The sequence below is a fragment of the Zonotrichia albicollis genome, chromosome 6, assembly GCF_047830755.1.
Source record: "Zonotrichia albicollis isolate bZonAlb1 chromosome 6, bZonAlb1.hap1, whole genome shotgun sequence".
NCBI lineage: Eukaryota > Metazoa > Chordata > Aves > Passeriformes > Passerellidae > Zonotrichia > Zonotrichia albicollis.
The window spans coordinates 49934561-49960619 of NC_133824.1; the positions used below are offsets into that span (position 1 = coordinate 49934561).

The 26059-nt window shown below is 43.0% G+C and overlaps 1 protein-coding gene across 9 annotated transcripts in view; it reads right to left on the minus strand.

Annotated features, from left to right (window-relative positions):
- ANO1 (anoctamin 1) overlaps positions 1–26059 on the minus strand; it is a 71054-nt gene that overhangs the window by 27861 nt on the left and 17134 nt on the right. For 5 of the 9 annotated variants that reach the window (XM_074543753.1, XM_074543746.1, XM_074543745.1 and 2 more), the window contains exons 2-8: positions 12894–13072; positions 10043–10369; positions 7599–7697; positions 6494–6645; positions 5247–5301; positions 2657–2708; positions 151–216 (exon numbers count right to left, since the gene is read on the minus strand). In XM_074543753.1, the coding sequence (XP_074399854.1) occupies positions 151–216; positions 2657–2708; positions 5247–5301; positions 6494–6645; positions 7599–7697; positions 10043–10369; positions 12894–13001 (859 nt within the window). In that variant the 5' untranslated portion in view covers positions 13002–13072. The remainder of the gene's footprint in view (positions 1–150; positions 217–2656; positions 2709–5246; positions 5302–6493; positions 6646–7598; positions 7698–10042; positions 10370–12893; positions 13073–26059) is intronic. The other 4 variants (XM_074543750.1, XM_074543749.1, XM_074543751.1 and 1 more) reach the window with 1 other exon arrangement.

Consider the following 26059-nt stretch of genomic DNA (forward strand, 5'->3'; position numbering starts at 1 on the left):
CTGGATCACAAGAAGAATACGGCTGGAATTGATGGCACAGGGAAACCCACATCCACACACATCACCCACACAAAGTGTTGAATTCAGGTGTCAGATTGATCAGAGAAATTGTAGGGAAAGCCTTTGCGAAGACCTTGGCGTAATACTTACCATATTTACCACATTTTCGTCTTTTATTTAAAAGGGCAGTTTCCTTCTTTCTTCCCTCTCCTTTCCCTGTTTACACAGCCGTTTATTAGTGACATGCATGAGGCTGAAAGCAATTAGTGCTTCATCTATTAAATGTCTGTGGCACAAGGGACTGGGAGGAGTCCTGCCTTTCCCAGGGGTGGTGTCACTCCTTAACAGGGGGCAGAGGGAGGAGTTGGTGTGGAAGTTTGGAGGAGTGCTGCACCATCCCCAAAGGTGGCTGGACCTGGGCCTTTGGAGGTCTGTAGCTCATTAATTCCCTAATGTTCTTTCCTCCTGCAGCTGCTGGCTTTAATAGAGCTACTTCCAATTCTGTTCACCATGTCTGGAAGCATCACATTGCCCATGAACATACATTTGGGGTTGGAATGAACCAGTCAGAGCTAAGTCAAGCACTTGTCTTTGTGCAGGGCAATGGTGATTAATGCCAACTGAAAAAAAATTAATATATATAAATCTGGCCACTAGCATTGGGAAGGATTTGAAAAGACTTAAAAAAAGAAAAGAAAAATGAGGTGTTCTGGTGAGCTCCATGCAGCCCATCAGCTCATGGCTAACAAAAGAGTGTGGGACTGCTGTGAAGGAACAGTGACTATGAACAAGGAACCGGTTCACTGTAGAGTAATTTTTGATTGCTCTTGAAATGAGGATTGCTCAAGTTCATTAACATTTTTGAGATACTAATCACCTGCTGGAAGAGCAGCTCCAGGAGTGCTCAGTATCTTGCAGATACTGATATTAATTTTCAAAGCCCTATTTAAGATTATACAGGTCTATGAATTGTCTGCAAATGTTTCCACACTCCTGGCAGACACAACTGGTGAGCAGATAAATGATTTTTCTAGGGCTGTGAGAAGAGCTACATAGTTCCCCTCTACTACAGATCTGGATTTAAAAGTGAAGCCAGATCCACATTTTCACAAAATTTTCCCAATAAATAACAAAGGCCGCAGTATTCCCCTGGGCAGCTGCTTTTTTCCTGCTGGGCAGCGGTGCTGCAGCATTATCTGTGATTGTTTAAATCTGTTTGCTACCTCTGCTGGGTTGTAACCCAGCATTCCAGCACTGGAACACAAAGGAGCTGATTGAGTTATGCAGGGCAGGCCTGGTGGCATTTTTATTACCAATATTGTGTGGCCTTGCCAGTCTCAGGTAGAAGAACCATCCAGGAATCCTAACACTCTAACATACATGAGTGTCTTCCCTATTCAACAAATCCCTGCTGTGCTTCCCATTTACTGAACCAAAAAAAATAAAAAAGTCAACTCCAAGGCAAGAATTCAAACTGAGCTCTGTGACCTTCCCCTTTCAAGAGTCCAAAGATGTAATTTCCAGTGAAAACGATCCAGCACCAGACTCAAAAAGGGTCTCGAAAGTCACAGAATAATTTGAATTTCCCATGCTACAGAGAACCGCACTTCTGTTAATACTGGCTGGACACCAAATTTTAGTGTATATTAGGAGTCAACAATTGTGCATTGTATGTTGTTACTTCAACACAAAAGTCAAAGCATGGAAATAATTTGTGGCGTAATTGTTCTTCTATTATTTGATGTCTTTCTAAGCAGCTGATGGGTCAATATTGAACAGAACTACCTGTAATTCAAGTTCCTATTGTTTTATTTAACTTCTTGTAGGCAAATACATGCCATAACAGATTTCATCAGTTACCAAACATTTTCTTCCATGTTTACGCACTTTTCTCACTTTGTTTGGATTTACCATTAACTATTTGTTAACTTTGGTTCCACAGTCAAGTATCATGTGTAAAATAAAGTATATAACGGCTGAGCAGGATCAGCTGCCACCAAATCTTCAAGGTGGCCTGATTTGCAATTCATCTCTATTATGAGTTTAATTTTTACAGCACAAATTCTAGGGCTGAAATCCTGAAACTCTTGGTTGTGGTAGCACAAACTTCTCATCCCCTGACTTGCAGCATCTGCTCTGAGGGCTGAGGTGCCCAGTTCCAGTGCAAGCCTTGGCCCCTGGCTGCTCCAGAGTGCTCATCTCAGTTCCCCTCAGGACAGTCGAGACCATTCCCCTCAAGTCACTGGAAAACCATCCCACTATAAAATGTGGGGCTCCTACTTGAATGAAATGGGCCAAGCCACAGATTTTCACTGCAGGTATTGGATTTAATTTCACAGAAATACCCTCAATCCATTTCAGGGAGTGTAGAACACAGAGCACATCTCATCTGCTGGATTATGTCACCATCCATCCTAAGTCACATCTGCAGGGGCTACATGCTCACTTACCATTTAATTTAATCTATGAATTCACATTTGAGAAAATGTCAAACAGCTGCATAAATTGAATCAGATTTCCAAATAAAACAATTACATCCACATACATTGAATTAGAGACCAGGGGGAAAACCTAAACTCCACAGCCATTTACAACATACAATTATTTTCAATACCTGAAAAATATATTGATCTTAAAGCTAAATAAAGTTCCTTACCCATGCTATATTTTGCTTTGGTACACGTCGTTCTTTTCAATATTTCATAAACCTACAGAAGCAAAAGAAAAGGCAGGGTTACTTCAGACACCGCCAGTGAAAAGCACAATCTTTTTGTGTACAGCTCAAATATTGGCCAAGCCAAGATGTGGATGAAGTCATCAGTCTTTAATAAAAGTCATGGTGTTCAGGAGAGCGGGGTTCAGAGCTCTCTGTGTACAGGAGAGAAAAGCTTAGCTAAATAGTCAGCTATCAGGAGAACCGATGGGGGCAAACAGGGTTACATCTACCCCTAGCACAACAGAAATGCAAGTTTTGCTCATGTTAGCCATTGATTGGAGCTCAGGGGTGTTCTTCCACCTGGAGCAGCTCTTCCCTGGCCTCCAGGGCACAGGCTGGCTCCATCCCAAGGAGCCACGCAGAGCTTCGGGCTCACGGCGTGTACACAGCACGCAGCCGTTTATCAAACTGGACTAACACAGGCTGACCTTAACATCTCTGAGCCTGCCTGACCTCAGTGGCAAAACAGATGTATTTATTTTGGGATTTATTGCACTTATTGTCGAGTAACCTTTGCACAGCTCAGCAGGCTGCCCGCGAGGTTCGGCTTTTGGCCGTTCCCGTGCAGCAACACTCTCTGGCAGGGCAGCAGGCAGCACAGGGAAACCTGGAGCAAAGACACCTCCTGCCCACTGCCTGGCCTGTCAGCAGAGCTGGGGACTGTTTCCCAGCTCCTTAATCTACGTGCTAACTTGACTCTTGCCCAATTCACTGGAGGAAGCAAGTGAGGGCATCCGGGGCAAGTCCCACAGCTCATCCCAAGTCTACATATGAGTCTGTCGTCTTGTAACCCCGGTGAATTAAAGGGCTGTCACAGAGAGATTTCCAGTTATATAATACATTTTTTTTATTTTCTTTTTTAATAACTGAAAGGTCTTTGGCTTAGTTTCTATTCATCAAAGACTCATGGGTAGTGACTAGATTCTTGTTCATTTCGCAGTAGGTGGAACGGTCAATATTTGCACTGCGGTTCAAAAATACATTTGAGAAAGGCAGGGGAGAACTTTAAGAAAGAGGAATACAAACAGCAATGCACACAGAATAAAATGATGTTGGGAAACATTCAATATGTTCTTCATTACTGGGTGATTTGCAGGGATTTCACACAAAGCAGCACAGCAGCAGCATAATTCTTATACGCCCAGTGTTCCTTCAGTTGCTTAAAAAACCCTTGTCCCTCCTTTTCCTCTCAGCCTCTGCTCTGAGCTCCTGCTTCAGCCCCATTTTCCAGTCAGTCTTGCTCACCCATGGAGCCATTTTGTCTTGCTGCCTTGCTCATCCTGTCATGAATTTGAACTCTTCATTTGTTGAGTTCTTTGTACTTCCAAGATTTTTTCCCTATACATCTGGACATATAAAAAAAAGCCTACAAACAAAAGCCAGGCTTTTTTTTTTTTCCCAATCTCAAGTTAAATGTTTTATTTGCAAATACACCAAGTCAGTATTTTTTTTCTTCCCCATTTCTGTGCTCCTGCATCTGCCTCCCCTGGTCCAGCTCACCTCACCCCCATAACCAGTGCTCACATCAAACCCCTGCTCTTCAGGCTGGTGGGGAACGACACTGTGGAATAAGCTGGAATTTCAGAGCAGGAAAGGGAAGTTGGATATCTTACACCCCTTATCACCACAGCAATGAAAGGCAGCTATGACTGGGATATAAGCTCTTTTGGAAACCACTTGGCATCCCAAAAGGCTGAAGTTAAATATAAGATAAAAGCATGCTGGCAGTCACATTCCAAGGCACCAGTTAGGAGCAGTGGAATGGGGCAGAGTCCCTGTTATCCTCTGAAATGTGCTGCAGCCAGGACAGCTTGGCACTGCCCTTTCCAGCTGCCCTGGATGTCACACGAGCTGGCCTTTCAATTCCTCCTTTGGTGGCTATAAATGAGGCTACACCTTCTTCCCCAGCTCTATTTTATGTTCTGTAAGTCAGATAAAAGCCATCAACCTCAACACTTTCAATACCACCATTACAGAGACTGTCCCCCCCAGAAACTATAAATTGTAAACACCTGGCTGTTTCGTTAGAATTTGTCTCGGGGTATTTAGCAGCATTTTGCAGAAAGAACAATGTGTATTTACAAAAAGTTAAACCCCTCGTGGGTGCAGGCAGCTGGTGGGCAGAAGGAGTGGTAAAATCTAAACATTCCCAGCTGGTGATATCTCTACTAAGAAAATTAACCATAACCTAGAAAGAATATCCAAATTATTTTCCAAAAGGCAGCAACTTGTTGGCATCAAAACTACTCAGCACTAAATCTACTCAGGTAAAATCTAAACATTCCCAGCTGGTGATATCTCTACTAAGAAAATTAACCATGACCTAGAAAGAATATCCAAATTATTTTCCAAAAGGCAGCAACCTGTTGGCATCAAAACTACTCAGCACTGAATCATTTCAGTACCTGATGGCACAGGAGATCCTTGGCATTTGGTTAAGAAAGATAAACTTGAACAGGCATTGCACTAAAGCTGTTAACACCGCGACTGAGGCAATATCCACCATAAATTATTTATAGGCAGTACTTACTATAGTGCTTCTGGTTTTACTGTCGAAGAAGGAATCTTTGTCAGACAAATCAAATCTGTTAAAAGATTAGAAGGAAGCCCATTAGGTCAAAAAAAAAAAAAAAACTCAGTAATTTCCTGTTCTTGTTGACCCCTTCAATATTTTCATTTCTCCTGGGGATCTCTCAGAGCTCAAATTAAAGAACAGCTTATAGAAGAAACCCTGCTAAAAAGCAAGTCCAACCCAACTCCCACAATTTAAAGAGGCTGCTTATACATTTCACTGGTTTTATGTCTCTATAGGTTTTTCAGCACAAAAGAGAGTGTTGACGCTCATTTAAGTTGAATCCCTGACCACTGCTGGCCTTGAATTTCCCCTCATAATCTTTAATTTTCCCTGTGAGGCCTCTGTTTCCTCCCCTCACCCAGCAGAGACACAGGTGCTGTTCCTGGAAAAGCCACCTGCAATCAGCGTCAGACCCATCAGAATCATATTCTGGACCTTCCCTGAACCTCCAGGAATGCCCTACACGCAGCCAACACACAAAGACATTTCCAGCAAGCCCAAGGACAGGCCAAGATGTCACACACACTGCTCTGCATCTCTGGATGAAACCCTCAAAGCCCTGGGGGTGCAGGGAAGAGATCCTGCCCTAGGACTGCTGTTTGTTCCAGCTGGCACATCCATAAACACGGCCTTCAAAGTGACTCCTCTGGGATGCTGGCCAGGGAAGAGCAGCAGCAGAGCAATCCAGGGCAGGAGAAGCTTTGGCTGGGCTCTACCTTGTGATTTTTTCCCTACACCCACAGTTACAGCTGTTCTTGCTGATCTGGGATCGATGGCAAAGCCACCTCTGACTTCACAGCACTTCAAAGGCAAGGCCTGCTTGGCACTACCTGTGTCAGCTGCCCACACCAGATAGATGAAATTATTCTGAAATTTATCAATCCACATCTCTGGCTACAAGTTTTACTGAGCAATTTATTTAATGTGGAGAAGAGATTGTTATAAATCACGTTATAAATCCCCTTTTGGCAGCCTGGCAGGTGAAGTTATGCAGGTACCGTTATACAGATGAGCATTATGTGCTACAACAGCAGCTAAAACACACAGAGCCAAAAAAAAATCCCCCAAAAAGTAAATTTACTGCAAAATGGAAATATTCTTCACAGCAATGCCCACCAAAGTGTTGGTGTTCATGTTCCCATGTTCCCTGAGCTGCTGTCAGAGGCTGGAACCTGTGGATATTCAGGGAAAGTTTCACTCACAAGTGCTGCTTCTCTCTGGAGAAGGGGTAGGAGAGGCGCTTCACTGTCTGAGGTTTGTGCTCTGCTACTTTGGGCTGGATGGGCTCTGTTATTTTTTGAATCACAGAATTTATCTTTTTCAGGAGTCCGTGGGTCTGGTTGATCTGATACATCTGAGGGGGCAAGGAGAAAAAAAAACAAACAGTGAAACTTAACTGCTTTTTGGTTATCCATAGGTCAGAGTGAACTGTGAGGAATCAACCAGCAATTAGATAAATATATCACAATAAACTATTGAGGAGTGAAGTTTACATTCTTGAAATCATCAGAAATAAAGGGATGGGAAAGTCAAACCAAGGGTTAGGGAACCACAGGATCACAAAAGACCTTTTTATATAATTGTGCTTCTGATTAAAATCCCTGGTAAGTGAGGCAATAATGGGAACTAATATGAAATCCAAACCAAAAGTGTGGTTTTAGTGTTGTAATAAATGATGCTGGGCTTGGAGACTGTCTCTGGCTCCATTATGGACTTTGTGCAGTCTGGGACCTGCACTTAGTCTGTGTTTAAATATTAATCCATCTCTGAGCTGTGCTCATTGAGCAGGTAGCTATCTATCTATCACAGGTGATTTAGAATTGATGAAAATACACTGTCATTCCTTTAATGACATTTCAAATATTCTGAAAGGTAATTTATTTTGTGGTTGAGTGGCCCCAGCTCCTGCAAACATGACTGACTGTGTATATGAATAGTCACTAAACCCAGCAAGCCAAATTCCTATCCTGGTGTTCAGTTTTAGCAGTGAGAAAAAAATGTCCAAAAGGCACACAGAAATTTCACCATCAATTGAAACCTCTTCTTTTAAAACACACTGAGGATGAAATCACTCTCATCATGTACAGACAGTGGTAGCAGAGGGAAATTCCTAATTTCCATTCTTCCTTCCATTTTTTCCCTCTGCTGCCCCAAGCAAGTACATTTGTGACTTTCATTTCTGGTGCACATCAGTTAATTGCTTTGAAAATAGTCATGGAAAGAGAAGCCTGCATTTATAAGGTGCTCTGAGAGGAACATATGTTTAAACTATGCCTTCAAGAGGAAAACAAGAAAATCAAGACTCACCTTTTTTGTGGGCATCTTGAGCTTAAGGAATTCTGCCTCTCGACACAATACATTCCATGGTGCATGTATTTTTACAAATCCAATCCCATGGATTTTGGTCTTAAAAAATAAAGGCAAAAAAAAAAAAAAGCAGGGGAAAATGTTACTGATGAGAGGAAATTAAATACATTACCCCTTGTGATTCATACATATTTAAGGAACAAATAGTCCTTTAGGGCCAACATGATAAATCTCATTTGTTTGAGAGAGTTGGTTTCTAACAACAGGACAAACACTGAACACCTCCCTGTGCTGAGCTGCTATAGAATGTGACTCAAAAACTGCTATTGTCTCCCCGAGCAATTACCACAAGGTTAAACAGATAAAAACTGTTTGGGAAATAAAAGCTGATGACTGTGGACACAAATACAGGCCAAGCCAGTTAAATTTGAAGCAGAGGCATCCAGCCAAAATGGTGTGATTTGGTGAGTGTGCTGTAATTGCTGGGGCTGAGAGAATCCCTGCTGCTCATACCTTAGACTCAAATGTGAATATCTCCATTAAGGCATCATAGTTAGGAAAACCAGTAGGAAGAACTCCACCAAACAAAGCAAAAGGAGGACAGAAGTTAATGGCAATATTAGTGGTTTGCCTGTAGCCCAGTAATTCTCTGAGCTGTGTCCTAGAGGGCAGGACATGGATGTTTGCTCCTGGCACTCCCACATCCACCCATGTTTGCTCCCCCTGGAACAGCCATTCCAAAGGCACTGGACAAATGATACCCAACTAGGAGGCATACAGCAAACAGAAGAGAAATTAACTTCAATTAATCTTTTTAACCCTACTGCTGCACCAACTCAGTTATTACAATAACTAGCTTTCACACAGCTGTATTCCCCCTGGCTTTCTAGAAACTGGTTACTCAGAGCACCATGGAATGGTTTAGGTTGGAAGGGAGCTCAGGAGTCACCTAGTTCCATCACTCCTGCCATGGACAGGCCAGGCTGCCCCAAGACCTGTCCAACCTGGCCTTGTTTTAATCAATTATTTGTGGACATCGAGCCACTGACCACAACTCTCTGTGTGTGACCATCCAGCCATTTCATGGAAGTGAGCTTAAGTGGTTTATTAAACACCATCTGTTTAAGAAGCCTTTGCTCTTTTGGAATCAGTGAGGTCTCCAATGCAGCTTTGTGGCTTTTCAGGCCCAAGTGATTGCAGATCTTTCCCTCTATGTGGATGTGCTGGCTGTGGAAGCTGATGTAAATCCCCACACCTTGCTTTCATCTCTGCACTTTCATCTCATGTGGTTTGGTGTTTTGCACTGAAAGGACAGGGTTCCCTCTCTTTTACTGTGTCCTGTCTTGACCCCTGAGCCCTTCTGCATAATTTGAAATCATATTACATGTCATAGGTGGCACCTCCCATCTGAAAAAGGATTTCAATATCTATGACTTGGCACAGGCAAGCTCCCTCTGAGCTACAGGAACCTGCAAGCTGGACAGAAAGCAAGTCTGATTTTCACTGTTAGACAGAAAGGAGAAAGGTTTTGGTATTTTCTTGCATTGTACCATGTAAAGTATATATATTACATTTACATAATATATAAAAGATATAAATGTCTGTAATTTGTGAGTAATAGGTGACAGATTTATTTTTATGCAGTCTGTTCCCAGGTCGAAATGCTGATCTCAACTTTTAGATCTTGTAAATAAAACCAGCATAAATGTTTACCCTCTATCTCAGGAGTCTGGGGCACATTGGTTGGGTCAGATAATTGTAGCAGCTTTCTTTGAAATTAATACTGCTGTGTCTATTTCTACTAATCACACACTGGCAGCACTTCACATACATCATTTTTTTACAGAGTCTAATGGGCTTTTAATAGAATATCCTGTTTTCAGGGTGCAGGTGGAAGATGTTACAAGCTGTACTGTTCATGTCTAAGAATGGAAAGAGCAAACTGTAACACAGACCCATGTGCTCCAGCAGGAGCGTGGACCAGAGCCTCCTGAACTAATTTAATTTTCCTCAAGCCTATATTGAGGAATAAATGACACTGCCTGTATCTGATTTTTTCCCCCCTCATAGCTGGAACTAGCAGAGGATCCAAACCACTGCATACTGTAAACCCACCAAGCTGGGATTAGTGTTCAGAGCAGTTTAAACCTCACTTCCAGATAGCACAACACAGCCGAGTTGCAATGGTGCATGTACCACAAATCCTGGCCAAAAAAAGTCAGGAAGCTTCACCTCCTCAGGGCATTTACAGCACCATGGCACACTCCTGTGCAGCCAGCTAAATCAGTGGGTGAGGATGGCACTGATTGCCAGAACTGCAACCAAATCCTGCAAGGGCCGAGCTTGCGCAACCCTGACCAGAGCCAGGCTCACAGGGACAGCTCAGCATCCCCCGGGACCTGGCCACCAGTCACCCCCTCTAACCCTTCTAAAGGGATCCTTACATCTTCATCCCGCTCCAGCTCCAGCCCTGCCTCCACGAGGTTCCCCTCGTACTCCTCCCTGCGGAACCTCTTGTCATCCTCGTGGTAATCCATGTGAGGCTCAGGGTCCCCCATCTCCAGCTGCACCCCCTTCCCGGGCAGGGGCTGGTCCTGCCTGCTGCTTCGGACACTGGCATCATTCTGCTGAGGTCTCCTGGCCAGAGTCCTCCCGGCTGAGGATTTCTTGTAGTGGTAAACCAGGATGTAGTCCACCTTCCTCTTGCCGTCTCTGAAGTACAGCCCGTACTTGCAATCAGCATCTGGGTTTTTGGATAGGGAATTTAATAACTGTGTGTGGAGAGAAGAAGAGAGAAGAATAATGAATGCACAGCCCAACACAAGCACCAGACAGACCATCCTCTCCTCTCAAGGCTCCTTTTGCCTCGAGCACATGATGCCCTCTCTCCAGACAGCCAGCAGACGGGAGGAGTCCCCCCCACGTTACTTACTCCAAAAATTTTTGCAAGTTAACACCTTTAATTTTACTGATAGCCAGCTGGGATTTTATTGGCCAGAAATAAATAGATTGCATGACTGGGATTTAATCTAATCACCAGCACACTGGTTCATAAGTCAGCTACTTGCTGGGTTTGGTTTTCTCCTTTGGGGGTTAATTGCCGCTAAGATCGTCTGTCCTTTTCCACCCGTGATATCTGCAATGCTGCAATTCTGACAAATAGATTAATATCATGTGGAAACATTTCTCACTTCTCTTATCTATCATTGCAAGTCCATATCATCTGAGAAAGAGATCATCTTAGATACAGACTGAAGGGAGCCAGCTGCTCCTGCGGCACGGCCAAGAACGCCATGGAAAGAGGCCAGGGAAGCGGGGTCACTGTTTATTGAGTTCACCACTTCTTTTACCCACTTATAAAACCTATGTCACTATGCAATCTGATGGTGGCAATGGCTTTATTCCCAGCCTGGGTTAATGCTGGGTAAGTGTTGCAAAATACATGAAAGGTACAGATCAAAACACAATTTCATTTCCAAGCATTTATCTGAAAACTGCACAGGGCAACTCTAGAAACAAACAAACAAAAAGTACTAACAACTAATTTATTTCTACTTTTATAACAGTTCTCATGCATAATTCACAATTCTACCCTTGGAGATTCAGAAAATATTTTTTTAAAAAAAGGAAGAAAATTCACTAGTAACTGGAATTTGTTTTCACAAAAAATACCCAACACAGGAGTGGCTTTTCAGTGATCAGGGAACTTTTCTAGCTTCTAAGTTTATAGAAGAATGTCCATCCCCCATCAAGGGAAAATGAATCGTGCTCCAAAAGAGAGCAATTGGTCATCAGTTGCAAAATGCTAAAATCTGTTTGGGATTGCACACCTGCTTATTTCATACATAAAACACCAAATGTAAGTTATTTTAGATGGCCTTTGCTATCTGCTTCTGTCTCCTTTAGGATCTCATCCCTCTTTCCCATTTAACCTAAACCCTTTACATCAAGTTAATAAATTTATAATAAAATAATACAGCATTTGGAGCCACCACAGAGTTCACACATTGTCCTCTTGCCTCTATTCCCCATTCCATGAAAACAGGAATTTAGCCATGTCAAACTCTTCAGGGCAGTCTGTTAATGTTTATGCCCTACTCAGATAGTCTCATTTAGTTCGTAAGCATAATTTTGATATAAAAGACCATTAATAACTATTACTTTTCAATTGCTTAATGGCTAATTCAGAACATTTTTTTAAAACAAGCTGATAGTCTGCTTGTGGCAGGCAACTCACTTATGCAAATTTCTACAGAAACAAAATATTAACAAATGACAACTAATTGGATAGTGTTTAATTTTTTTAAAAGATGTGTTGATCTTAATAATTAATTAAACAGCAGTTGATGAAAAATCTGGCTGAGCCACCACTGTTGCCACTAAAGCCTCAACTTAAACTTCTCACATAAATTCACTTATATGTGAGAACAGCTATATCCCACAGCAAACAGGAAGCAGCCAAAAAACTTGGTTCTGTTTTAAAGAAATTGATGGTCAGATTATTTTAAGGATGGGGTATAAATGCTGAAAGATACTCATGGGCCAGATATTCTCTTGCAGTGCTGCTGTGCTTAAATTGAGTTGCATTGACTTAGAGCATGTAAAGCTCATGTCTCTTCAGCTGTGAATGAGACAGAGAAAAGACATTTCAGTTTCACCAAAGCAGGAGGATTTTAACAGCCTGACAGAACCATTCCTCCATGCTCCATCCTAATTTTAAGCGCAAGCACAATAAATCCCATGTTGCTTTTTCTGGTACCTTTTTCCCTAGTGAATCTGTTGTATAGCCCACTCCACCTTAATAAACTTCTTTTTATGTTCCAATTACATAACTAAGCCCTAATCATGCTGGGTATTCATATTACTAACTTCCTTTAAAATCTGTGTTAAGGAATTTAACTGAGGAGCAATTAATGGCAAATAGAAATTAATTAATTTCTATTGTGTGCTGGAGAAGATCAGTTTAATGTTTTCTATGTTAACAATACCTTTTGCATGAAATTTTAGACATTCTCTTCTGTTCTTCTCTGCACTGGCAAGAAGATGTAAAGGTTCCTCAGCCTCATTGCCAGATTCCTTACCCTGAGAAGAGTCAGCCCCTTTTTATGCTACAGGTTAAACCAGCTTCCCTTTCTCACACATCCAAGAACACCCCCACCACACCAGCATGGGCTGTGCCTGATGGCAATCCTTCCCAGCACCTTGGGAAAACGGAGGGAGGGGATTTCAGAGCATCCTGGGGGTGGGAAGGATGAGAAAGAGGCTGAGGTGACCCAGCAGGCCGTGGGTACTGACCGTGCTCTCGTGCTGGTCGTAGCCGATGTCCTCGATGGCTCGGATGTTGATGATGTGGATGCCCTTCTCCTCAGCAGGCAGACAGGAGTACTTCTTGTTCACCCTCATTCCTGTCTCCTCTGGAGCCTCACTGAGATCCTCTGGCAGAAAATCCACCCCATGAAACTCACTGTCTCCGTCTGAGAAGGAAGGGAACAATTTTATCAAGACACTTTAATCCCAGCTTGCTCCTCCCAGAGCCACCCAAAAGCTGAAACGTATCCTGTTCCTGCCCTCTCCTGCCAATGAGCCCTTGGACAGGGCCCCCACCCCTTCTCCCTTCCTCCCTTCTCAGCTTTCCTCAGCCCTCTTCAGCCCTACCTGGGTCTCCTCCTCCTGCAGAGCAAGAGAGCTCAGTTACCTTTTATCCCGCATGGGTGTCTCAGGATGTTTTTACTCTGTGGGCTCAAGGAATTATTGTATTTCTTGGCAAGAAAAGGAAAAAGGAGGGGCAGGAAGGGAAAAGCTGCTGGTGAGGATAGGTGCCATGGTGCCTTTCCCTTTTCAGGAGGCATTTTTTCCTTTAACTTGTTCATGATGAAAAACTAAGTCAAGGGTTTTCCCTCAAGTACCTACATCCTGCATCTCATTTACTGAACCACTCTTATTTAAATAGTCTTGAAAATCTGAGGGTTTCTCAGTCTCAACCTGCTTCTGATGAAGTCATCAGAACTATTTCCATTCCCTGTTTAAGTATATAGATAGGCTAAAGGATTTAAAATAAAAATTTCACTACAAATTGGGCAACCAGATAAGTTACAGAATGCAAACTGGTGTTTGCAGATGGGCACTTATGCAAGCAATAGAAGGCAAAGTGTTCCAAGATTTTATTAATTTTAACAGTGAAATAAAATACTGCAGCATTGTAGCTTTTTTTTTTTTTGGAACCACGTAGGAGGAGGGGTTGCTTGTCTAAAGAGTGAAGATAAAGCAAGAATTTTAGAATTTATGGATACTAAATTAACGTTCCCAAACAACAAAAAACATTAAACTGAATTACCCTGTCTGGGTGTGGTTGAACTTCAGGGGTAATGTTGAGGGAATAGACACAGAAAATCCCACTCCCTAGCAAATTTGCAGATGATGTGAAACTGAGGAGCAGGATTGATAAACTGGAGGGTAAGGCTGCCACTTCCAGGGGTCTTGACAGGCTGGAAAAATGGAAAGCCAAAGAAGTCCCCCACTTATGCAGCCCAAAGGAGGGAAGGCAAATGATGGGTCCCATTCCTCCCTTCAACCAACTCAGCAGGTACGGACACAGCAGGGCCAGATTCCTCTCACAGGTGGAGAATGAGAAAAGGGTGAGAGGCTGCAGACCCAAGTTGCAACAAGGGAAATTACAACCAAACATTAAAAAAAAATTCCCAATTCTCCAACAAGTTATCACACAATGGGGAAGGAACCAGTGAAGCCATAAACCTCCATCCATCCCTGGAGAAGGTCAGAGCTTGACCACACCTGGCCCAATCTGAATGTTGGGAAGGCACAGCAATAATCACTTCACTTCTGATCAGGTTCTTTCTGGGAACAAGGCAGGAGCCAGCAAGGACAACAACCTGCAACAGGCAGAGGAGGAGGATGCAACCAAAGCCTTGGCACCTGTCCTGAGCTTACCAGAGCAAGGTAAACATTACTGTTATGGAAGCCATGCTTCCGTGGAATTCCCAGTTGGGCTCCTCTGGAGCTTGCCAACACCGTGAGTTTGTGGCTGTTCATTTCAGTTCTGGGCAATCTGCTGCCCCAAGCTGCTTTCCCAGGAACACCAGTGCTCATCAACATCAGCACAACACCTGGGCAGCAATCACCCTCTGCATATTCATGTGCACAGCCTCTAACGCCTTCACACACCTGGGCTGCCGCTCCTGGCTCTTGTCTAACACTCCCCAGTAGTTGTCCCAGAACAGACACCACGCGTGACATCTCAGGGCAGCATCACCAAACTCAGAGAGCCACCTGAACAGCAAGTTGTAACAACTCAAGGAGCTTTTGTATTTTTATTTTTTTTTTAGGAGGGTAATCTAGAGATGCAGCCAGAAGTCTGCTGGCTCATGGGAGCAGCTGGAATGTCTGCAACAATTCCCTACATGTGCATGGTCTCTTTTTCCCAACACTCACAGGCACATATGGGCAGGCTCCCTGAACAATGGGAATTGAAACAAGTGTGGGCAGCTGCAGAATCCTGTGTACTCAAGGCTTTATTCTGTGGCAGCAAAATACTCACAAAATAATACAACTTTTGGAACTTCATAACTGCAACAACCTGCATTTTCATCTGGAAGGATGCTGGAAACAACTTTGTAAAAACAGTGGATTAAGTGCAGTGAAAGTCCTCTCTTTTCCTTTTTTACACACATGTACTAAGTAAAACCAAGTTATTTCAGAATTTTGCAGAAGGTATTAGAAGAGAAACACCTTTTACTGACTGTGAATCTGAATAATGGAGCTGTGGACTGAAATGTGCCAGTTTAGGAATCACCACTGGGACAGAATAGGCTCAGAGGAGAAAATCACAAGCTTCACTGAGCCCAAACGACCTCCCTGTGCTCTGGAGCTGCACTTCCAAGCAGGGTTTGTTAAGCCCCAGCACGGAGCAAGGAGACCTGCTCAAATGATTCAGCACCATTGTGCAAGCCCAAACAATCCCCCCGACACAAGGAGATATTTACATTCCTGTTTACACATCAGTAGCCTGGCAATATTGGAAAGAACAAGTACTTTAGGTAGACAATGAATCATAGAATTTTGGTTTATTATGACTACTGGAAAATATGTGAACTGTGAGAGCTTTCTTGATATAATCTTAATTACAATAAGTTTGATTTCTGCACTTAAGGATGATGTCAGGATTTAATCCTAAGTAAAGCCATCCAAACCACTTTGGCAATTACAAACACCCAGGGATTACAAGCAGTTCACTTGTGCTGATTTGGCACAGGTCAAAGCCTTCTGTTGCAGAACACAAAACCTCTTTTCTTTTTTTTTTGCATGGATGGAGTAGAGCATTTCAAAGACTTAAAACCATGAATATTTTATGTTAATCACATTAAACATGGACAATAATTTAATTTCAAAATAAATTATGTTCAGAATTATTTATGGCAGGATAGAAGAGGAAAAGTGAGGAGCAAAAAGAACTATAATGTCCTAATTCAGCTAGACTGGCACTGTAATCTCTTTGTTGGGAGCTGAAAGAGGTGAGCATTACGAAAACTGCTGGCTTTGCTGCCTTCTGATGCTGACTAACCCACTCTCTTCTATTTATTAAGCAGAAAAGACTACAACAAAGACTTGAAGAAGCACTCAATGTATTTCAACACAACCATAAAACCAATCCCAAAACCCTGTGGATTCTGAGTCAGCAGAAGTCCCCTAATATTCTGGGGCACAGAGTCAAACCCATGCTTGAGTCTCTCACTCTGAACCATATGGGAAACAAGATTGAACTAATAAAAAAGTCCCTCAAACTCAAAACCACTTCCGCCTCTGTTCAAATTTCAGTCGCAGCTGTTAAAATTCCCAACTTCATCTTGCAAAAATTAACACTAAAATTAATTAATGATCACTTTTTCAGCACTGAAATTTGGCACACTGTGCTGTAACCTTTCCTCATTCAGACAATGCTTCACTCAATGGTGATGACCAACTGAACCAGGACCAAAAACCTGCTGTAGAAACCACTGCATTTTCTCCATTATTCAATCAACCATTAACATTATAGTCATAACCATGCATAGCCACTGAATAGTCCCTGGCAAAAAGTATTTTTGTCATTAAAATGAATTTTAAAATTGCATTCATTCAATGCAGCTCTTAAAGAAATACCCTGTACCAGTTCTAAAATAAGCATCATCAAGTCAGCATGAATACATCTAAACAAATGAACAACATTTCCCTGCTCAACCTGAAACCAATAATCTCCCTGAAACTGCCTTCTCTTCTTTTCTTTTTATTTTTTTCCTGGTCTCCTCTTGTTTTCACTTTCAGAGAGTATGTTTAAGAAAGTGGTAGAACAAAAAAGTCACAAAGACCTCTGAGTTAAAAAGGGAACGCAGCAGGAGAGTTACAAGACCATGTGATTCAAGGCTTTTAAATGCCCACGTCCTTATCTTTTTGCTTTATATAAACCATGATAGAATTCAGAGTGAAAATTAAGAATCATGGAGGTAACAAGGAAGCATATTAAGAAAGTCACACACACACAGACATATATACATGTGGTAAAAGAAACAAACACAACCTATAAGTAAATGTTGTAAATAAGTAAACAAATATAGTATACTCTTTTTATGGGAAAAAAAAGTTAGCTTATGCAATACATTGGATAACTTTTGGATTTGAGCTCTTTTCTTGAGGAAAAGATAAGATATTGAGATAAAACTCCCTTAGTGGGGTTTTGCTTGCTACATATTGCCCCCTAGCAGCAAGATCCTCCTTCAGCACATCCTCACCCAGCTCTTTACCGCCTGGATCTCCCAAATTCCATCTCAGAGGTTAATCCTAAAAAGAAAATAACATAATCCTCACAAGTGACTCTTCTATCTCTGCCCCTTTTCCTTCCCCTGATACGCTCCAAGGCTGTCAGATTTGGAAGCCAAAGCCCTGGGAGAGCGAGAGCGAGAGCAAGACAAGACCAGCCCAGCCCGGCTCGGCCCGGCTCGGCTCAGCCCTGCGGCCGGGGAGCCGTGCCCGGGAATGCCAGCCGTGCCAGCCGGCAGGCTGCAATGCCAGCGAGGATACCCGCTGCTGGCAGGGAGGGCAGCTCTTTTTTTGGGACGCTGACACCTGTTTACGAGGCGCTGGCCCCGGACCAACAGAGCTGCCGTGCTCTCCCAGGAACACCGCACAAGTCCGAACTCTGCCCTGCCCAAATCCTGACAGCAGGCGCTCATTAGCGCCGCATCAGCGACAATGGGATGTGTATTCTCCCTCGCCCCTACAGCTGTGAGCAGCCAGATGTTGCCCGGAGCTGTGCTGCTGGTGGAGAGGCAGCAGCTTTCACTGGTACCACCCGGCAGGAAAAGGGAGCCCACCTCCCCTGGGGCAAACTTAATGTTGACACCTCCAATCCATCCTTTCAGGGATGTTGGTACCTTCTGCCCATCCTTTTAGGGATGTTGGTACCTCCTGCCCATCCTGTCAGGGGATGCTGATACCTTCTGCCCATCCTTTCAGGGATGTTGATAACTCTCCTGCCCTTCCACCCGCAGAAAGGTGAACCCTGCCTCTTTCATCCTCTCTAAGTAGGACACTTTGGAACTCACCCATCTCCTTCGCTTTTCCATTTATTTTAAAACTTGTAGCCTACATCTGTGCTGGCTATTACCTTAATGAATCAAGTATGATGTTATGACCCAATCCATTAACAAAAAACAAGCTCAAATAGTGAAATAAATCCTGGATTCCATGGACAGTTTCCTTTGCAGAGGAGGAATACTTCCAAAGCAGAGTGACCTTGATGTACCTGATGCCGACAGCCCACACTGAAGGGCAGAGCCCATTTAGACTCTTTGTGCGCAGTGCTCAGGAGTCACACGGGTGGAAAAACTTCAGCTCCTGGCAGGATTGCCTGGATGATCAGCTGGCTTAGCTCTGTTCCTCACTACTGAGAATGATGGGGCTCTGGAGTGGGGCTGCAGCTTTCCTGGAAGGCTGTCTGCAGCTTTCAAGTTATTGATCTATTATTGTCAGCAACATATTCCACACAGGTTAGAAGGACACACAGCTATGACATCATTTTTTATTTATGCTTGTCTATTTTTGTTTTTAAAGATTTATTTACCCCTTTTGCAGGATGCAGTCCTGGGCTTGAAGACATGCCTGATCTGACACACGCCTTGTGAAACGTAAAAGCAAAGAGCAAAACCACCTAAAACCTCTAAAGATAATGAACATTTTGATTGAAATGGCATTTTCAACAGCATGTAAATGAAAGAACAGTATGTACAAACAGCATGTAAAAGAAAATACAAATTCTACCATAACACTACTGCCTGTTTCTCTAGACCCTGTCAAATCTCACATTTTATGAAAACACCTAAAGCCTCTTCCCATCCTAAGACAATTTTCACTTTTTTCTCCACAACTACCAACAACTATTTTATGGTCTATTAAGTCAATCTGTTTGCAGACATATTTCTTACACACCTAAGTTAAGCACTCTTCTTCTGCCAGGCACCAGAAAAAGATTATTTGCTTCTGTTGCTATTGCACAAAGATCAGCACTAAAACTATGCTCAAGGTTATGGTGAAAACAAAACCAGATATGGGAGAGCCACTGAATCCATGTTTTAAATATGTTTTCTAGGGTTATGATTCTCATTATTTTTGTTTGTATGTTCCAAGGGAAGGCAGTTTTTATCAATGGGAGCAATGAGATGAAAGGGAAAAAAACAACTAAAAAGCAGATTATGGTGAGAGAATTGGTATTTATTGGAATAGTGGATACCCAAACTCTCACCAGAGTCTAAATATAAAAGATATCTAGATACATTTAAAATATGATGTATATTTTCCTTTACCAGGCTGTAACAAAAGCCTCTTTATACCACACATGTGGAAACAAGGATCCAAAAATTACCAGTTTTACTCTAAAAATTTCAGTCATGGGCTGCAGCCTGGGGCTGAGGCCATGGCACATGTGCTGGCTGGGAGAGCTGCTCTTTATCCCTCAGCTTTCCCATTTAAACTCCTAATCTTGAGACATTTGCACTGGTGTTTACATTTCCATGCAAAGTCACGAGGAGGTTTGGGCTGCATAAACTCAGCCATGGATGCCCTGGAAGGCTTTGCTCATCTGCTAAAGAGGGTTTGGGCCACAGGCACCACACTCAGGAGCTGCTTTTCCACATCTGAGCTGCGAGGCAGTCACTGGGGCTGGGGTTTACAGGGCAGAGCTCCACCCTATTTCTATATATTTTTGGGGTGTGCCCAGGCAGGTGGAGCTGATATGGTGGGGTGATGAGGTGGGAGATATCCAGCTGAGATCCCAGCTCTGTGCTTGACTCTCCTGAGTTTTCTTCATGGCCCTGCAGTTTGAACTTGGAACAACACCAATATAAGAGAATAAAGGGGCAGGAAGCGGGAAGAATCTCCTTCCCTGAGCAAGGGGATGCAAATCAGATGGGAAAAGCTCTGTTAGATCCTGCCTGTCCAGGGGAATGCCATTCCCTGTGCTCCCCAGTGCTAAGGAACCAAGCTGAGGCACACCAGAGGCAGAAGCCCCAAGAAGTGTTGATGCAAGTAGGCAGTCTGCTCCTTAAGGAGCTTTTGATAATAATTATTATCTAATAATGTATCAAAGGAGCAGTCAAGATCCACTCCAGGTATAAACAGCTGCCCTGTGGGTTTTGTAACAGGAGACAGGCTCACCAATAAACCTGGATTATCCAATGGTACTCTGGTACATTTCCTGCTCAAAAACAAAGGAGAGGCAATTGCCATGAAATTGCTGTCACCTGTACAATGGAAAGAAGCAGAGCGTGGAGGGCACAGCTGCTCACAGGCAGCTAGCCCAAAATCTCTATCCAAATATCTCAGTTTCATTCCCAACTTGTTCCTGATTGTTCTGCAGCAGTACTTTTCCAAAAGGAGCTCAGAATCTATCCAAAGGCGTGGACCTTGAAGAGGCAGATTTCTACATCAGGGAGTAGGTGCCTAACACTGCTCCCCCCAAAAAACAAACAATAAACCCAAGGAGTTCATATCACAAGAACCCAAGACAGACTTATTTTGAAAGACGATTGAGCTCAACCTCTGTAAAAACAAGAACATCTTGGCAAACTCAAAGAGATGTCCTAAAAAAAGACCTAAAGACTTTTTTTGTAATTATGATGACCATGTAAAACACTAATGAAAACAGAGATAATGAAATGCAACTCTAGTCCAGTATTTTATTTCCAAAATTGTGAGATAGGATTCTCCTGTTCTCTCCATCTTTCTGTTCACTATTTTGAGAAATCACTCCCAGAAAGAGCATCCCCACACAATCACAAGTGTCACCAGAGGGGCATCATTCTCCCCATGACAAACCCTCAGCACTCTCTCCTTACTACTAGAAATGAATCCTCCTCCACTGAAGAAACACCTCTGAGCACCACAAAATTATGGCCCAAACAAGCAAAACTAGAAATTATAGATTTTCAAACATCATATCTTTTCTGGAGCCAAATCTTCTTTAAATTCCCAAACTGCAGCTGTTCCACCATGGAAGAGCCCAAAGTTCATCACAGGCACATGGTCAGTGATGGGCTGCCCAAAGATATTCTGGGTAAGAAAGGAAACAGCAGCTCCTCCCAAGAGCAAGCATTTGACATCAACCCAGAGAGAAAGAGAGAAAAACATTATTTGTTTTCATATTTCCTGAGAAAGACATTGAGGATGTAACCTTGTTATTTATGCAGGGTCAAGGTTTCATCCTAGAATTTAGGAAAGGAATTTAATTTCCCCTAAAGTGTGATTAAGTTTATAAGTCTAAGACAAGTTTTGATTTTGGATTTTTTCTGTTTTGGTTAGCAGAATAATATTTCACTTTCTGTCTTCTCTTTTTTTAAAAAAGGAAAATGTGCTGTTCATTTATCTGGTAAATGTTTATCCATTCTGTGTTAAAAACCCCTAAACAATAGAATAAAATGGAATTAAACTTTAATATATTGCTTATCTACAAGCACTGAAACACTTAGAAAAACAATACTCTGCATGAAGAAAAAAGCCTTGTGTTTTACCAATATGTTTAGGAAAGTAATTGTTTTGGATACACTAAAGGACAGTATCTGTTATTCCATAAACTTGTTCAAAACATGCGGTAAATGGCTATTTACAAAGTTGATTGCTTTTTAATAGCACACACTCTATGCTTGTGGGTCTGTTAAATCAGTTTACAAAACACATTAATGTCAGCTAGGTTTCTAGTCTCATGAACAGTCTCTTCAATTTTAGGTTTGGGGGTTTTTTTAACATTCAAGCTCTTTGGAAATGATCTTGAAGTGGTAGCTTTGAAACATGCAATAAATGTATTTCTGGTGGAGAGAAATGAAAGTTCTGACTGCAGCAATGATGTCAATATTGGTATTTTTAAGGAAGAGAGGGCAACTAGCTTAATAAAAACAAAGGTATTGCAGTTCTGATTGATTTCAAACCTGACTGAGATAACAAAGCCAGCAACATCCTTGGGCCCTTTGCTTTACTGACCTTTGGGTGTCTGTGGCCTGCAGCAGTGGCTGGTTTTTGTTACGATACTGCATTTTTTGTGTTTGAGGGACTGATATTATTTAAAATATTTGAACCAGTTGCAGAGAGTGGAAAAAAGATGTTTGAGGGGGTAAATATTTGTTTTCATGCTGTCAGATCCAGCCCAATTCAGGATGAAGGCACCTTTCCATGAGGGTAGGGATGGACAGAGGGATGGGCACCTCACCACAGCACCCCCTGAGCCAACACACACTTGGCTCTCATCTCTTAACTGCATTCCTTCAGGCAATATTTGTAACTCAGACCAACAGTTTGAGTTCTTCGTGCCTTTTCTCCTTGCAGGCTGGTTTCTGCCTGTCTTTGGGACCAGGGACAGGCAGGACAGGGAATGCCACCACAGCACACCTCCAGGCAGTCCCACAAGATCCTGCAAGGAAACCTCAGAGCACAGAGACAACTCTTCCTGATAAACATCCCACAGTGGTACAGCACAAATCTGTCTTTTGCGAAAGGATGGATGCTCCAAGGGAACTGCAAACTGGAGCAGGCGTCAATGCAGGAATGAGCTGACTCTGCCCAAAGCTTTTGGAGTGCCAGTTCTCACCAGAGGAAATATCTACAGACCCAGGTCTGTTCTGTCACCCTGAACATGATGTTCCAGTGGGATAACATCATCACACCTATTGCAGCCACCTAACAATTCCCAGAGCCTCCATCGGGATCTCACCAGGCTACAAAACATCGGGTGCTTTCTCTGCTCATCCTTGCACTTGCTAATCAGCCATCAGGCTCTTAGAAAGGGCTCAGCCCACGACCTTTTAAACAAGATTTTAAAAGCCAGGCAGTAAAAATCAGCCATTTGCAGAAAAATCTGTGTCTGAAATGCTACTTTTCATGGTAAAACAATGTCCTGCTGGTTTGACAGAAAGGCACACTTCTTGCTGATCCTGAGTCCTTTGAGCACCTATATCCTGTTTGGCTTCTCTTCTTGATGTCTATTTATTTGGGAAATTCGTGGTGTGATTCCCAGAGGTTCGGATGCTCTATCATTTACCCACATCAATAAACAATCTGGAGCACTGTTTAAATATGGAAACACTTTGTAGCAGCACAACCAAAGGCACTGGCTGTGCTGCTGCTGTGCCTGGGGGAAAAAAAGGGGCAGGGAAAAGGGATCTTTTGGTGAGGACAGCCATTTATCTCTCCTTAGTCCACCAACACCACTGGGGCTCACCACACAGCTGGAAGATTTACAAATTCTGCCCATCCTGCTCTTGAGCTGGAGGCTCTTCTGGTTTGGGTAAGGATGGAATTGGTTGCACCATTTACTGACTGTTCTGCTCTCTCCTCTGTCTCCTTAATTTTTAGATGCCAAAATGAAATCTGTTTCTGCTGATGTCCTAGTGAAGACTTGGTGTGGAGAACTTCCATCCACCAGTGGTAGCAGAGGAGCTCTCAGAGCAGAGTGCAGAAAGCAGCGTCCAGCCAAGAGGAAGCCAACACCTTAAGGGCAAACTGCGCACCCTGTGCCCAAACACAGCACGGCTCCTCTGCTCCAAGGAACACCCACAGAAATATCTTTGCCATGACTGTAGAGCCTCCAGGAGCCCGTCAGAGCTCCCAGCAGGGTGTGAAGTGCTCTGCCCAAGGCAGGCTGCTCCCAATCTCCTCCAGGGCTGTCACCTGCCAGCGCCATCTGGCACTGCAGGTGCCTCGGGATTCCTTCAGTCTGTGTCACTACAACTGTCCCTCTGTGAGAAACAGCTCAGAAAAGGAAAATTACTATTTAGGGTGTGTCCAGTGAAGATGAACAAGCAACAGCAGCTTTTTTTGGGGATATTGCCTGCAGCACACATCACCCACTGTGTCAGATACAGGAACTCAAATTTGAACAGATGCAAAATGACGGAGGGGGTTGTGGCAGTGATGGAGGGAGGAGCTGCTCTTCCTAGGACACAATAAAAGAACTAAAAATCAACCCCCTCATTACCTACTTTCCCCTTCCTACACTGGAGAGTCAAGAAGATGAAGGGTAATGAAGGACAAATAAAGGGCACAAGTGATTAATTAACATTTAAAACACTCTAAAGCAGTCATTAGAAATGAGGCTTCAAAGCAGAGGTTCATGCCAGGGCAATAGTGGCAAAAAAAAAAAAAAAAGAATATATAAATAAAGTAAAACAAAACTATTTTTGTAATGGTACTTGAGAAATTTATGAATGGGATTCTGTGATGTGGTTGCCCGAAATAGCCAAGATTTGGACATGGTGACCCCAGGAGTTCCTGAGAGCAGCTGGCACAGAGGGTGAACAGAGGGTTTCCCACTGTGCCCTCCCCTCTCCTCTTAGGATGGGCTTTTCCCTCGGAGTTACAAACAGAATTCAGCATCAGCATAAGGCACCCCACACTCGGACAAGGAGGATAAATACTGCACCAAAACCAACAACTCCATCCAGAAACCCAAAGGAAACTTTGCAAACCCCACTGGACAGATACCTCTCTTCCTCTACTTTCTTACAAGACATATTTCCCTGGATTTCTTTTCATTTTTGTTGCTTTAGGCTGTATGCTACACATTTTTCTTGTGAAAAGATGCTTGAAACAGGATAAAGTACTCCAGGTCAGGCTTTTCCAGCCCTGAGCAGCATTACTACATGTTCCCTGCACAGAGATATTGTGGATTTATGTTTCGTTTATGAGTCCAAGACCCTTCTCTGAGGAGCTGCCATGGAACTATCCCTGCCCAGATGGAGACTTTGCACTTGTCTGGTTCTCATCTCCAGTCCTGGGAGCACATCCTTTTCCAGGAAGATAAGCAACAACAAGTCTGCTTTAACAATGCAAGATTTAAGGCTGCTGGTACGGGATCCAAACCTCCACAGACACAAAAAGCCGAAGGGGGAGGCACCGACCTCACTGGTTCAAGTTTCAGAAAAGTTTTGGTGGGGCAATCTGTCATCAGCAGGCTTTATTTTAGATCTATTATCAACTGTCCTGCCATGTCCAGCCCAAAGTTGGCATACAGGAACAGAGCTGGCATTAACCCCTCTGGGTGCTGTTTTTTTTTTTGGAGGAATTGGATGGAAATACAAACCATATGTGACCGTACTCAAAGCAAATGAAACCAGTGCTCCTGAGTGGCCTGACACTGCACAGATCCAATACCTAAAATTGTGGAATCAGGGCAGAAGTTTGGGTTTTACACAGTAAAACTTAGGAGGAGTAAACCTGGAGGAGATTCTTCTCTGTAAACATGAGAGCACAACTGACATGGAGATCAAACGGAGAACTTACACTAATTATACTGAAAAACAATCAGTGCTCCAGAACAGATAATAATGAGAAATGAACACGGCAGGAAACTTTGATGTACTTCTTAGATAACTGTGGTACTTTAAAATTGGATGCAGTTCAAACATTTAAAACATGTCAGTCTGAGATCTACATTTCAGATTGAGAATGTGTTGATGCACAAGTAGATTTTAAAATAAACACATGGTGGAGCAGAACACAAACATGGATTAAAATAAAAAAAAAGCAAACCCAAACCTCTGCTCTTCAGTTAAATCTCCAGTGTTGAAGAGGCTTTAAAACCACATCTCCTTCACACAAGCTAAACCCAAATGCCAGATTTGTCTGAAATCTGAATTACTGAATTAATAATTCAGTTTGCAGGCTGGATTGGCTGGGGTGCCTGTTGACTCAGTGCAATTTGAGTCACAGGCACAGCCTGGGTGACACTGCCAGCTCCTGCTCCCACCAGCAGGCACAACACGAGGGCAGGACGTGTCAGTCCTGATGAGGGAGAGCACAAACCTGTGGGTACCTCAGCAGGCCATTTGTCTTGCTGATGCTAATGAAGATTTCCCAGGATGGGCAGGTCTGGTTCATTACTGCCTAAGCTGTGGACCAAGCTGAAAAGGTGTTCCCAAAAGCTTAAG